Below are 14,370 nucleotides of genomic sequence, written 5' to 3'. Positions count from 1 at the left end.
GGGTTGTTCATTCTGGCTTTGGAATTTAATATTTTTGGTAATTTATGAAGAATCACGTATGTACTTCCATGAATGAATTGCAATGAGTATCGGAACTTGCAGCCCACTACTCGAGGGAAAGGAAAAGGAATAGCAAAGTCAGAAGTGGAGATTTAGACAGAATTCATTGTCTGGTTATGCGATAAGGTATTCTCTTACTTTGCATTTATAGTAGCTAAGCTAGGGTGAGCCTTTTAGTTTTGTTGATTTTTTGTTAATTATCTTTTTCTTTGTTGTATAGTTGTTGAAGGCTAACGGCACGCAAGGCGACTTGTGGCAGTTAAGGGTGGAATTTGAGCCGAGCGGCTCGGGCTCGGCTCGGGCTCAGCTCGTTTATGGCTCGCTCGAGCTCGCTCGTTTAGTTATATGAACCAAGCTCGAGCTCAGATTAAGGCTCGTCTATAAACGAGTCAAGCCCGAGCCGAGCCTGAGTAGCTCGCGAGCCGGCTCGTCTAAATACACTATAATAGAAATATAGAATAGTAGATTACGGATCAGTGGATGAGTGGATCAACCAATAGTCCAATACCCATACCCATGACCCAAGCTATATAGTTTAGCAACCCATCTTTCATTTTCAGGGTTTCATTCAGACATTCACGCCGCCGCAAGAAAAGAATGGATTAGGTTATCCAGTTATCCCTATTTCTTGTCAACGTTTCAAACACAACCTCAACGAAAAAGCTTGAACAATAACAACCCCGACCTCACCTTTCAACCCATCTATAATTCCCTCACTAACAAGTGGAAAAAACACCTTCAAACTCTCACCAACATCAACAATCCCCTTGGCCTTATCACTAGTCCAAACACTAACCAAATCCTCTACATTCTCAGCATTATAATTTCCACCAAAATCCTCACACCCACAAATACTAACATAACTAACAACCCCTTCAACCAAACACTTACAGCTTTCTTCCCCAACAACTGAAACAGCCCCACTTTCGACAACTCATAAAACAAGGGAGAAATCACAGCAACATATTTCAAACCATTACAAGAAACAGAACAAGTAAGTAACTGAAAGTCTGAAACACGTTTTTATATCCTTTTCTTTTCATAAAGTATTGTAAAGTTTGGACTTTGGAGCAATGTTTTTCAATTAAATTAATTTTTCAACCATTGTAAAATATTCCTGAGCTTCGAAATTCTTGTTTGTATACTCAACACATCTTCCTCATGTAACACCTTTACTTTCTATTTAATTTATATCTTATGTATCATACCTGTGCTTTATTTCTGTCTTTGTTAGATGGCCAACTTCATAGTTTTTTTCATTTCAAAAGTATTCCATACATTGTTTGCTTTCCATAAAAGTTCGGTTAAAAATTTATTGTCTTTGCTTTCTCAGCCAAATGTCCAATACAAAAGCGTGCTTTTTATCATAGTGTTTGCTTCTTTCACTGTTGCTAATGCTTGTTCCAATGGGCAATGCAAGGTGAGCTGTTTTTGTTATTCATGTTTATCCGACTGTGGTTCTTATTTTGGTTTATGTTGATCATATTTGAGTTTGTTGATTTCATTTTCTTGGGTTTGTTGATTTTTATTTCTATTATAGCTCCTTGATGAATGCTCGTCAAATGAGGATTGTGAGGCTGGACTATATTGTTCCTCATGTCCACAAGGATTTTCCTCAAAAGTAGGAGTTGAATTTTCTTTTTTCATTTCGATCCCTTGAGTAATTTATAATTACTTTTCTCCTTCCTCTCTTAATTCAACAGTCAACACCATGTCATTGTTCATATGTATGCGGTTGAATTTTAAATGTCATTGTTTCGAATAACTGAGCGGTATGCTTGTCCATTTTAACATCATTTTCATTGTTTCCATGGTATGGTATGCTGCATTTATTTATTTTTTGTCGAGTTTCAAGTTTATTAACTTGTTGTTGTGTTACAGGGATCAGCCATATCTAGTATTCTTGGAGAAGCTAATATTAATTTGACAACCTACATCACTTCAAAATCTCCTGTTCCTGTTTCGTTGCCGTTGAAGAAAAATACTCAAGGCACTATTTTACAAGTGAGTCATTTCATTATTTATTATAACCTTGTTCCAATTTCTTTTGCTACTTTTAGGAACTGCATGTACACTTGTTATAAAGGTGCTTATAGGTACATGTACACTTTTTTTACTTTCTTCTTAAAAACTGATTGGTTTGAAACTTTTGACTAGATATGTCTGATTTGCAACCTGAACTTGTTTCAAGTACGCCTTTGCAAACGCCAAGCACTTCTACTACTGAACATCAAAGTGGAGCAACACAGCAAGAAATTTCACACGAACAACAAGAACAATCTGAGAATCCAAAGAAGAGGGTCAGGGCCAAGACATCCGTTGTTTGGAAGGAATTTATAGAAGTAATTGTCGAAGGCGTAAAGAAGGCTGAATGTAAACATTGCAAGCTGAGGCTTTCTTATACTGATGGGGGGCCAACAAGTCATCTTAGAAGGCACATACCTATTTGTATACCTCGTATTGCTGCGATTTCTGGTCAAGGTAAAGGTCCTAAACAATCTCTTTTGTCATTTGATAGTCATGATGGTTTGACTGCATATAAATTTGATCAACAAAAAGCAATAGATATTTTAGCAAAGGCCATCATTGCGCATGAGTATCCTTTTAAGATGGTAGAACATGAATTGTTTGTGCTGTTTTGTAAAGTTCTCAATCCCTGTTTTGATCCAATTAATCGCAAACCTATTAGGGATTACTGTTTGAAAGTCTATGAATGTGAGAAGTCGAAGTTGAGGTCAACATTAGGAAATGTTGGGAAGATTGGTTTAACATCTGATTTGTGGACCTCTAACCAAACTGTTGGTTATATGTGCCTCACCGGTCACTTTATAGACTCAGAGTGGAAGCTCCAAAAGCGTGTCTTGAGCTTTTGTTGCTTGCCACCTCCTCACACTGGAGTTAACATTGCTGATTGCATTTTTCAATGTCTTAGTGTGTGGGGGATCGAGGAAAAAGTGTCTTCCATTACACTTGATAATGCTTCTGCAAACGATGCAGCTGTTAGTAGCCTCTTGACTAGTTTTGGAGAGAACCTTTATTTTGGTGGTAAAATATTCCATGTTAGGTGTTGTGCACATATTCTGAATCTTATGGTGCAAGATGGCTTGAAAGAGATCAAATGTGCTGTAGAGAATGTTCGTGAAAGTGTGAAGTATGTCACATTGACCCCTTCACGACTTCACAAGTTTAATGAGATTGTGAAACAATTGAAGTTGACAACCACCCAATCTTTGGTTCTGGATGTATCCACTAGGTGGAACTCAACATATGACATGTTGAGGTCTGCACTTCTCTTTAAAGAAGTCTTTCCAAGGTATAAGGTTAGAGACTCTCAATATGAGTGGTTACCATCTGAGGATGAATGGGCAAGAGCTTCGGAGGTATGCAAGTTTTTGAAGATCTTTAATGATGCAACAAAAGCATTTTCTGGTCAATTCTATCCAACTTCTAATCTGTTTTTTCCTAAAATTTGGAAGATAAAACAGATCTTGTTGCAAATGTCTATGGATACTAGAGAATGGATGGCTCGTATGGTAAAAGCCATGAAAGACAAATTTGATAAATATTGGGAAGAATGCAACCTTTTGATGGCAATAGGTGCTGCCATAGACCCTCGAAACAAATTGAAATATATCGAGTATGCTTTTAGCAAACTTTATCCCACCCAAACTGCTGAAGATAAACTTAAAGTTGTTCGTGATTCAATGATTGAGCTTTTTGAGGATTATGTATCCAAAGAAGCAGAGGGGGGTAATATTAACCAAGAGAGTGGAGGTAGAAGTAGTAGCTCAAGTGAGATAGCCGAGTCGAGGTGTGAATTTGAAATGTGGGCCACGGAAACAAATTGTGTTCAATCAAATGCTAAGTCTGAGATAGAAGTGTATTTGGAAGAAGGCATCTATATTATTGTGATGGTACTTTTGATGTTCTAAACTGGTGGAAAGCGAACACTTTGAAGTTTGGATCCTTTCAAAATGGCTCGGGACATTCTTTCGATCCCGTGACTTCGGTGGCTTCGAGAGTGCCTTTAGTCTTTCTTTGGTAGAGTCATTGATGATCATCGAAGTTCATTGAGTGCGGAAACAATAGAAGCATTGGTTTGTACCGGAGATTGGTTGCGAACTGAATTTGGGATTGGCAAATCTGTGAATGTAAGTATATATATTTTTTTATATGTAAGTTCAATATTACTAAAATTTTAGTGCATTAAATACACTCATAGTGGTGCTTGCTTTGCAGGGTCAGGCCACATAGCTTAATTTGCTCCACGCCTCCACTATTGTAAAGGTGTTTCTTCTAATCCTAATCACCATTTGCATTTTGTTTTGTAAAATAAATGCTTTCTATAGTTATAATGCTTTATTTGACTGGTTATCTAGTAATTATAATGCTTTCTATAGTTAATATTTTGTATATTAATTGTAGCTAAACAAATTATTGAACATGATCTTGATTCCTTTTTGTGCAGACTGACATTGATTCTTTTTTGTGTAGACAGGCCTGGCCTTGATTCGTTTTTGTGCAGATTGGCCTTGATTCTTTTTTGTGTAGATTAGCCTGGCCTTGATCCCTTTTTTGCAGACTGGGCTTCATTCTTTTTTGTGCAGACTAAAGCTTCAAATGTGTGATGGTGGGAAAGCTTGTCCAAGTTACCAAGTAGATTGAACTGGGATCAAAGTGGTGCCTACTTTTTGTTCTTTTTTCCCCCCTTAAAATCACAATTCCACAGACCAAATCTTGTATTTATGATCTTTAAGACATCTAAAGATGTTTTTTATTTTTTGGTATGCAATGTAAGTCAGTTCAGTTATGATTTTTTGGTATGGCAGTCAGTTCAGTTATGATTTATGAATGTAATTCAGTAATATGTAAGTCAGTAAGTGGTTGCAAGCTTCAGACAATCACTTATAATTTATGAATGTGGGTTATTTAATTTTGTATTGCATATATTCAGATTTCAAGCCTGACAAGCTCGTATAACAAACGAGCTTGAGCTCGGCTCGAGCTCGTTTGGTTAAACAAGCTTATTGAGCTCGAGCCGAGCTTTCTATATATTATTTGAGCCGAGCTCAAGCCTATTTTAAAGCTCGCCACTATTTCCGAGCCGAGCCTGAGCCTCTCTTTTTATTTCTGAGCCGAGCCTGAGCACACTAAAGCTCGGCTCGATTAGCTCGAATTCCACCCTTAGCTGGCAGTTAGTTAAAGGGCCAATGCACAAGGCTAAATCATATAAGAAATATCATTCTGTCTGAAATCTGTAGCTAATGAGTTGTATATATTCTTATTTCCATCTGAAGGTGAAATGTGGAGTAAGGGGAGACACTGGACAATTACTTTTAACATCAAAGACTAGAATGATAAAAGTAGAAAGTAGAAACTGAGTTGTCAACTGGTGTTAGTTTCATTACCTTTTGGACTCACTAAACAGACACTAAATGTCGATCCTTCTTCCACCAAATGACATGTTCGAAAAATAAATGCATTCGTCGTATAATTGCACTTGAATTATCATTTCTTACTTAGGCTATGTTTTTAGTCACCAGAGTTGTGTTGTAGACTTCTAGAATAGGGTGGTCCTCTACTATATGATCTCTTTCGTTCTATTTGAAAGTGCTGGTGCTAAAGTTACTTATGTTCTAACTTTCATTCTCAATAGGAATGGGAGCAGTTCATTGGGTTGTAATGCCTAAGGGAGCTCTACTGATGATCGTTCCTCACTTTCAACTATCTCAGACCTCCACTCTAGCACTCCAGGTCTTCTCTCCACTCTCAAGGTACGTTCCTACACTCCTGCTTTTTTTTCTTTTTCTTCTCCAGCCTCTCTCTACTCTCTTTTTATGTTCTTCACTTCACTTCTTCTCTCCTACTTTTTTTCTTCTTCTTTTCCTGCCTCTTTCCACTCTCTTCTTCAGTTTTGCTTGGTAAACGAAATAGAGTATGGCCTGCAGTGGTTGGAAATAGAGAAGTCGAAAAGGAATGGCCCCTGTAGTGGCTGGAAATGGCCTGCAGTAGCTAGAAATATGGCCTGCAGTTACCTATCAGATAGAACAACCTATATAGAATAGATAGTACATACTTTATGTCTGTTTTTTCTTTATGTATCAAATTCTATTTCTTTTTACCTATCTACCTTAGTTTAGTCTTCTAAGTTTTTTGTTTTTGTAATTTGGATCATTCGTCTTTTTTAAGTCTAAGGTGATAGATTATTATTTCCTAAGATTATGTGATGAATCTTATTTTCCGTCAGGATTTTATAGAGTTCCAAATGAATTTCTTTAAGAATGCTACTAAGCTCAATCTCAAGCATCAAAACATGGCTCAATCAAATTTCTCTGCTTCATATATGGTAGCAACACTCTATTGGTCCAGCACCAATTAGATTCCGAAAGCTCAACAACAAACACTGAGCCTTCCAGAGATCTAGCTTAGCTCATCACTACTAAAAAAAAGGTATATTATATCGGTTACGAAATTGCCGCACTATCGGTTTTGTGCAAATGTCTTTTTTTGTTGATTTGATAGACTGATTTCTAATGATGCGTTGAATTTGGTTAGGGGTTTATGCTAAGATGCAATATCGTGTTTCGTGTGAGGTTCACTCACATGTTGTGAGAGTTCATTCTAGGACTACTTATGTGTCTTTGCCATTTACACAAGATATAAGATTAGATGAACTCTTACTTCACTAAAACACAGTCAAGCGTGTGTTACTTCACTAAAAACACAGTTGCTCGTGTGTTATTATGATTAAACCTGAAAACTGATGCCTCATACCCATATTAAAATCAAAGTATCTTGGCTGATTATACACAACATCTATGTGAATGTCTAGATGGTGCACATGTGTACAGATTCTCATAATATGGGTTAATTTCTTAAAGTCGATAAGTTTTTATCCTCCTAATGTTATATATATCCCAGTTCATTATCACTTATCGACACCTTAAATGTATGTTTACTTCATAGGTGATAACTGAGACTCTAAGGATGGGGAACTACAGGGTTAATGTGCAAGGCCATGAAGATGTGGAGATAAGGGGTGGATTGTTTTTATATATTTTAAGTTCAGGTTTGAAAAATCTTTGTTTCTTTTTCTCGTGTAACTTGTGGTTTATTGTTTTTACCAATACTTCCATGCATTCACAAGTGTAAATAAATTGTGAAAACGTTATGACATTGCCTTCGACACCGGCTTTTGTTGCGTCTTTAAACCTAGAAGTTCTATGTTTAGTATGTCTTGACTATCTTTAGTGTAAAATATGTCAGAACTAAACTATCTCTCGTTATAATTTAAGTAGATCAGTCTATCTAAACTCTGTTAAATGAAACAGGCAAAACATGTGGCATTGGTTTGTCTTGCCTTGAAGAATGGAAGTGGTCTTTATTGCAACAACTTGGGCACTTTCTAACAAGACTTTCTTTCTAGGTAGCTAGTTGTAAACACAATGTAATAATATAGTACTTTTGCTTGGGAAATGTAAGTACTTAGTTTTGCAAGTGACTTCATAATTTTGAAAGGATGGAATAAATACTATGTCTTCTTGAATGGGATTGATGTTGTACTTTTGTATTCTATAGAGTGGACTGTGTTTTGAATGAGTTCTTTTATAGGGTGCAAAAATTGTAAGGCGTATATATAGCAAACAATTATTATTTTTTTTATTTCTAAAATATATTTAGTGATGCCAAAACAACGTCACAAAATTTGTGACGCCGAACATTTTCTGACTCTACTTTGACGTCACTATTATTTATGACGCCAAAATGGCATCACCAATATGTAACACCAAAATGACGTCACAAATAATAGTGACGCCAAAATGCAGTCACATATATTTGTCACGCTAAAACGCCGTCACTGATTAGAGACGCCAAAATGCGGTCACAAATATTTGTCACGCCAAAACGCCGTCACTAATTAGTGACGCCAAAATGTCGTCACAAATAATAGTGACACCAAAATGCCGTCACAAAATAAAATGACGCCAAACTGTGACTCTAAAATGGTGTCACTAAAATTATTTGTGACGCCATTTTGGCGTCACAAAAAGGCTATTTTGGTGTAGTGGTGGTCGGGTGGTGCTCTAGGTAGTGTTTGAGAGGATGGATCATCACAGGCTCTTAGAAACTCATAGAATTCCTCATCTAGCTTGGTCGCATCCACATAATTATAGTATTCATCTGCATCTTTGAGAAAGTCATTAATCTCGTCTAAGGAGTCAAAATTGTGATCTTTGTCTTCTTCCATAAGAGGGGTATCTACTAGTGTGGGGACGAAAGCGTCAGCCGCACTAATGTGAGATACAAAATTCTCAATGGACTTCACTTCTCCTTTTATAGGCAAACCTAGTTGTCCCTGATTTAGTCTAAACATGTTAACCTCCACAGAAAGATTTTCAAAGGAAAGAGTCATTGAGCCATCCCGACAATTGATTTGGGCATTGGCGGTTGCCAAGAAAGGACCCCTTAAGATGATGGGAATGGAATCATGAGCAACTTCTATATCGAGAATAACGAAGTTGGCTGGATAGTAAAAGTCTTGAACTTTAACGAGAATGTTTCAACTATGCCCTTGGGGTACTTAATAGAACGATTGGCTAACTGCAAAGTCATTTTGGTTGGTTGAAGTTTTGTTAGACCTAGTTGTTTATATAAATAAAAAGGGAGTAAGTTAACACTTACCCCTAGGTCTAATAGCGCAGTTGTTATGAAGGTATCACCTAAGGTGCATTGTACAGTAGGACGACCAGGGTCCTTGTACTTAACAACTCTGTTAGGTTCAGATAAAGAGGGATATTGTTCAGTTAAGAATGCTTCGTTGGGTATGTTGGTTTTCCTCTTTTTAGTGCACAACTCTTTTAGAAACTTAGCGTATCTAGGTAGGCTTTTTATAGCATCTAAAAAAGGTAGGTTTATAGTCAGATTTTTAAACACTTCCCTAATCTCATCAAAATTCTTGTCCTTTTTTGACACAACTAGTCTTTGGGGATACGGTGGTTTATCTCTATATTTAGGATAAGGGTCAACAATATTATTAGTCTTTGCTTTATCTTTAGTCGTTTTCCATCTAGGTGTCCATATTAGAACCTCTACAGGTGTAGGATCATCAATTTCTATGGTGGTGTTTAGTAAGGATGTACCTTTTGGTTGTGGTTGAACTAGAACTTCTACAGTTGTAGGGTATTCAGTTTTTATGACAGTATTCGGTATGGTTTCATTTTCAGCTTCCATTTGCGGGCGATCTACAGGCATAGTCACTTTGTTATCAACTACTCTACTTGAACAAAGGGTAGTGACTGCATGTATTTCCCCTGGGGTTATATTACCATTACATTGAATACTGTTTACTTCGAAGGCGGTGTTTGTAGATGTAGGATTAGGCACTGCTTAACCTGGAAGCTTGCCTATTTGGTTATTATTTTGGTTAGGAGACATGTCAATAACCTTTTGGCACAAAGATTGCATCATTTGCATCGTTTGTTGTAGCATGTTAGAGTTTTGATCATGGGGATCTTTCATCAAGTTAGAGTTTTGTTTCATAATTTGATTTTGTTTTTCCAACAAGATCACTAATACTTTGTCTGTAAATGGTTTGACTATTGGAGTGGTCATAGGAGGAGTGACTGGAATTAAGGCTTGTTGCGTGGTCATGTTATGATGTTGATAGTTCTGGGTCATGGGCACTAAACCTCTATTCTGGTCACCTAAGTTTCCTTGTCCTTGAGGTTGAGTAAACTGGTTAAAGTTTGTAATGGGCATAATATTTTTATTATTAAAACCTGGAGATGTAGCTTGTTGTTATGGATTATAATTATTGTTTTGCCTCCATTGTGTGTTAGGGTTGTTATTAAAAGCTCAGACATTTTCTGGCTATGGTGGTGGATGTTCATAGACAAGAGGACAATAGAAGTCAGAATGCTCAAGACTAAAATAGACATTTTAACAAGTAGAGTTTATGTTCATGACAGAAGTGGGTTTCTTTTGAACAGAGATGGCATCTACCTTTTTAGTGAGGGCATCGATAAAGGTTCAAAGCTCGGGATCAAGTTTAACCTCAAAAGAAGAAGGAGTGCAGCGGGGGACATCGTTACCTCCCCAATTGTTGTTTCTCTTAGATTGATCTTCTAAGAATTTATAAGCTTCCAAGGCTCCTTTACTAAGAAAATTACTCCCATTCATGATATCTAGAACCTCCTTATGATGATGTGAAAGTCCCTTGAAAAATGTGCGGACAAGCGTGTCCTTGGCAAGATTGTGATGCGGGCATTCAATGAGAAGATCAGTAAAACAATTTCAGGCCTCTGAAAAGGATTCATGAGGGTTATGGTGGAAAAAATGAATCTTTTGAAGCATTTCATCTGTAGCCCATGAGTCCACGGAGTTTGGCGTTTGGGCAGTTAACCAAGATGCCGCCTTGTCGACTAGGATGAATGGAAACACCCTAAGTTTAACTTCATACGGACTTATGCTAGGATGATGGAATGTAATGAGAACTTGTTCTATCCTACGCATGTGTTGATAAGGTTTCTCGTGGTCTAAACCATAGAAAATTGGTAACAAGTTAAATATATTCGGGAGAATTCAAAAATCCCTCACTGGGTCTGCAAGAACGATGCACGACTTAGGTCCATTGATCAGGGCTTTGTTAAAATCAGAGAGAGGAGTCTCTGGTTCTTTAGCCATTGTTGACGTGTGCATTGACGTTTATGATATATAACGTTAGATAGTTTTTTCTTACCAGACCTTAATCTCATGCAAGGCTAAGTCTAATATGAAAAACAAGAGCAGTAGTCAAACAAGAGCCTGATTATATTAGAATTAAACTCCTCTGACAGAAGAAACGAGGAGTGAAAGAAGGAGAACTTGAATGCCTCCTTGCTATGATTATGAATAGCGTCTTCAATGCGAACTCACTGTCCTGTAGAAACTTGGAACACTGAACTAGCAATTATTTCCAACGGAAATATGAATTATAACTAACCTGTGTAAATTGGGCTTTCTTCAGAGGGGCGCAAACGCAATCAATTATAAAGTAACAAGAGCGCGTGCGCACTCTATTAATTTTTTTTTTAGATATAGGCTTTCGTGCAATTTTCTATTGGGCTGGGCCTTCAAACTGGAAAGAAAATGCAAAACAAGGTTACTGGAAGGCAGGGCGCGTGCGCGCTCAAATATAACATAACTAGGGTGCGTGCGCACTAAAAAAAAATTGAAAATTTTAAAGTAGTTTGCTAAGACGTTCAGGAAGTAGCCTGTAAAATTTTAGAACAATCAGAGTTATGAAAGTCCTTCTACTGCTCTGCAAAGTTCGTGAAACAGTTTTCAGATATAATACAAACAACCGAATGGTTAACCAATCAAAACATATCCAAAAATAGCCAATCAAAACAGATAAAAAACTTTTCAAATTTTTATTGAAAACTCTTGACTTATGATAGATACTCCTGTAAAACTTTTAGATTTTTTGGAACTGCGTAAGTAACCCTACTCGTCTGTTTTTCCAGAAGCTTACTTTGTGAAAGCAGAAATACAACATTATAAAGATGGTAATAGTTCACTAGGTAAACCAACTAGGACAAATCTGAAAATATTCCAGTAAATCAACAACACCTTAAAGATTATGCTTGAAAAATTTCAGAATTTTTAGAAATTTAAAAATACCTTTACCGTAATATTCTTCACTGTGAGTCCGTAGTCTTAAGGGAGCGCGGGCGCACTCTGTGAAAGGCAAAAGGTTGGGCGGGCACACTCTTAGTTTAAAATAGTGAATATCAAGCTTGAATAGTAACAAAAATATGAGAAAGAAGAATGAAAAATTAAAAGGGTGGGTGGGTAGAGAATGGGGGATTGCCCCTTGGATTCAACCAATTGAATTCTTGTCTTGAGTGAGTTTAAGATGGCAGCGGTGCCATTTGATAAACCGTTGAAAACACAACTAGATTTACTCTAACTTATTCTTACATTATTAATTATTTATTTTGTACTCTCACATATATATTTATTCAATAAATAGAGTTCAGAATCGTTCCATTCTTAACTTTCTAGACTTAAACAAATTCAAATAATCAAACACAAGAAAACAATGGCGAGAGCAATATTTATGGTTGTGAATTTATACTATGAAACTAAATATATGAATTTAACTTATACTAATTTAATTAAAGCAATTGAATATGACTTGAATAAAATATGGAGAAGAATAGAGAGAGATTGAAATCCACTTTTTAATTTCTTACCATGCTAGCATAGATTTGTATAGAAAACCCTAGTCTAGATATTCTCACACAAGGTTAAAATATAAAGACTGGACCTTTAATGATCCATAATTACTTTATACTATCTCTAGTCATAAACTAATTAGCATGAGAGAAAGCTTGTTCCCATTTTCATGACAAACTCACTATTATCTAGTTTAAGTTAAACCCTTCTTATCTATAAGTCAAGAAAAATCTAAACTTGAAACCTTAAATAACAATCTATACTAACAAATCAAGTTGTCTCAAAGCTTCATTCAAACTCCCTCTAATGGGAGTTTAACTTTGATTCATGGGACTATCATGAATAAAAGAATGAAAATAAGACATAATAGAAAGAGAAGCAATTGAATTGAATAATAATAATAACTTGAAAGTATTTTAATGGAGATTTTATGGAAGCTATAATTAGAAACCTTAATTACTTAAACTATACTAAACTAAAGAAAGGGGAGAGAGAGAGAGCTAAATTATTCTAACTAATGGGAGGGAGAGAGAGATAACAGAGTTTTTCTTTTATCCTCTTTATATAGGAGAGAGTTAGGTTTACAATTTCGTGCATGGACTTTGGAGCTGGGTTTTGGGCCACTAACTCAAGCCTAAAACCTAATTACTTAAGTCCAAAAAGCGTTTCTCTATGGGAATTTACTGCAATACACTTTTCATCCAATTTTGCTACTCTGATTGAGTCAAGTCTTGATTCATTAGAAATCTCTTTCCGAGCCGGTCGTTTTGACATATAATAGGTCCAATTCCGAAGTCTGAGTCCAAAAATACGACCTGCAGAAGTTCTGTTAACTTTTTTGCTCTTTTTCTACCCGCATTGACTTTTACTTTTCAGCTTTGACTAGGCTTTAAAAAGGCATTTTCTCCTTGAAACTTGGGCTTTAATCATATAATTTCTCTAGCAAGCAATTTGACTCCTTTCTCTTGCAAAAGTGGCGTATTTCTCCACATAATTGATTCAAAGACTTGAAATACACAAAAACACGTAAATATTACTAACTCTTATTTATTATAAATATAATTGACCTAAATATAATACTATTAAGGGGTTGAAACTACAGTTTTGAGCTCTTCTTACTACGTGAGTTGGGGGCTTTACTGCGCAAGACATGGAATGTCTTGACCCGGGTTAATAGCTCGGTGATATAGGCGACCCTTAGTAAGCAAAGCTGATCTCAAACCGCCCCTAGATTGCATTGTTCTAGGGGTTAGTCTGTGTAAAATCCATTGAATATTTTGAAAAATCACTTAACTATTGATGTATCAAGAATCTATCATTAATAGCGCAAATAAAACAAATATTTTTGAAAAAGAAGTGTAAAATAAAGAAAAGAAAATTTGTATACTTGCTCCACAAGTTCACACTTACTCCAGTGACAAGTAAAAAATGTTTTACAAAGAATATGCGAAATATACTGTGGACTAAGGCTTCGGCACTTACGACCACACCCTCCAAGTGGAGAGGTCCGGTTACCTTATTGATGTATCCCCTTAAAGCAAAAGATGGAATGGAATCGGAAAGGAATACATCGGAAAAGAGGATTCAATTCTCATAGATGGGATGATTAAGAAAGAGTTTTTAGTTCTCCAGCTTTCTTCACGTCACTTGTTATTTGTTGGTTTAGAATTAGGAATAGCAATAGCTTGCCCTTGGAACACACCTTTCTGGGTTTTATCTTGGGCTAACAAGTTCAGAGATTGTTGCATGGATGCTAGGATTTAGGTTTGCTGTTGCATGACAGATAGCATTATTTCGGTGGGCTTATCTGTTTGGACACTGGTTGATGGTGTAATGGGAACTAGGTCTCTTTGGTTGTTGGTAGGTGGGTTTTGATAGTTCTCGTTAAACTAGGATGGAACTAATGCTCTGTTATGATTGTTATAGGTACCTTGTCCTTGTCCTTGTCTGAAGGTATTTGTTGGTTTGTTGAAACTTGGTGGTGTTTGGTTTTGTGGAATGTTGTTCCATGCAAAGTTTGGATGTTGTCTCCACGGTGTATTTGGTACATTGAAAACACTTACTTCTTCTGGATGAAGTGATGACAGGTTT

At 36.5% G+C, this 14,370-nt stretch overlaps 1 protein-coding gene and 1 long non-coding RNA gene across 2 annotated transcripts; both read left to right on the top strand.

Annotated features, from left to right (window-relative positions):
* Window positions 1-357: 357 nt before the first annotated feature.
* On the top strand, window positions 358-1,736 carry LOC147516964 (uncharacterized). The gene is made up of 3 exons (XR_015213776.1): window positions 358-1,054; window positions 1,394-1,480; window positions 1,601-1,736. It is a non-coding gene; the product is annotated as an uncharacterized LOC147516964 (long non-coding RNA).
* A 202-nt stretch (window positions 1,737-1,938) lies between these two features.
* LOC147516963 (zinc finger BED domain-containing protein RICESLEEPER 2-like) lies at window positions 1,939-3,992 on the top strand. Its single transcript, XM_086593432.1, has 2 exons — window positions 1,939-2,064; window positions 2,218-3,992. Exon 2 carries the CDS (start codon window positions 2,220-2,222, stop codon window positions 3,990-3,992), a length of 1,773 nt encoding a protein of 590 aa, XP_086449558.1. The 5' UTR covers window positions 1,939-2,064; window positions 2,218-2,219.
* Window positions 3,993-14,370: the final 10,378 nt, after the last annotated feature.

The sequence above is a fragment of the Coptis chinensis genome, chromosome 2 (genome assembly GCF_015680905.1).
Source record: "Coptis chinensis isolate HL-2020 chromosome 2, ASM1568090v1, whole genome shotgun sequence".
Classification (NCBI taxonomy): Eukaryota; Viridiplantae; Streptophyta; class Magnoliopsida; order Ranunculales; family Ranunculaceae; genus Coptis; species Coptis chinensis.
This window is presented reverse-complemented; position numbering and strand designations above follow the sequence as displayed.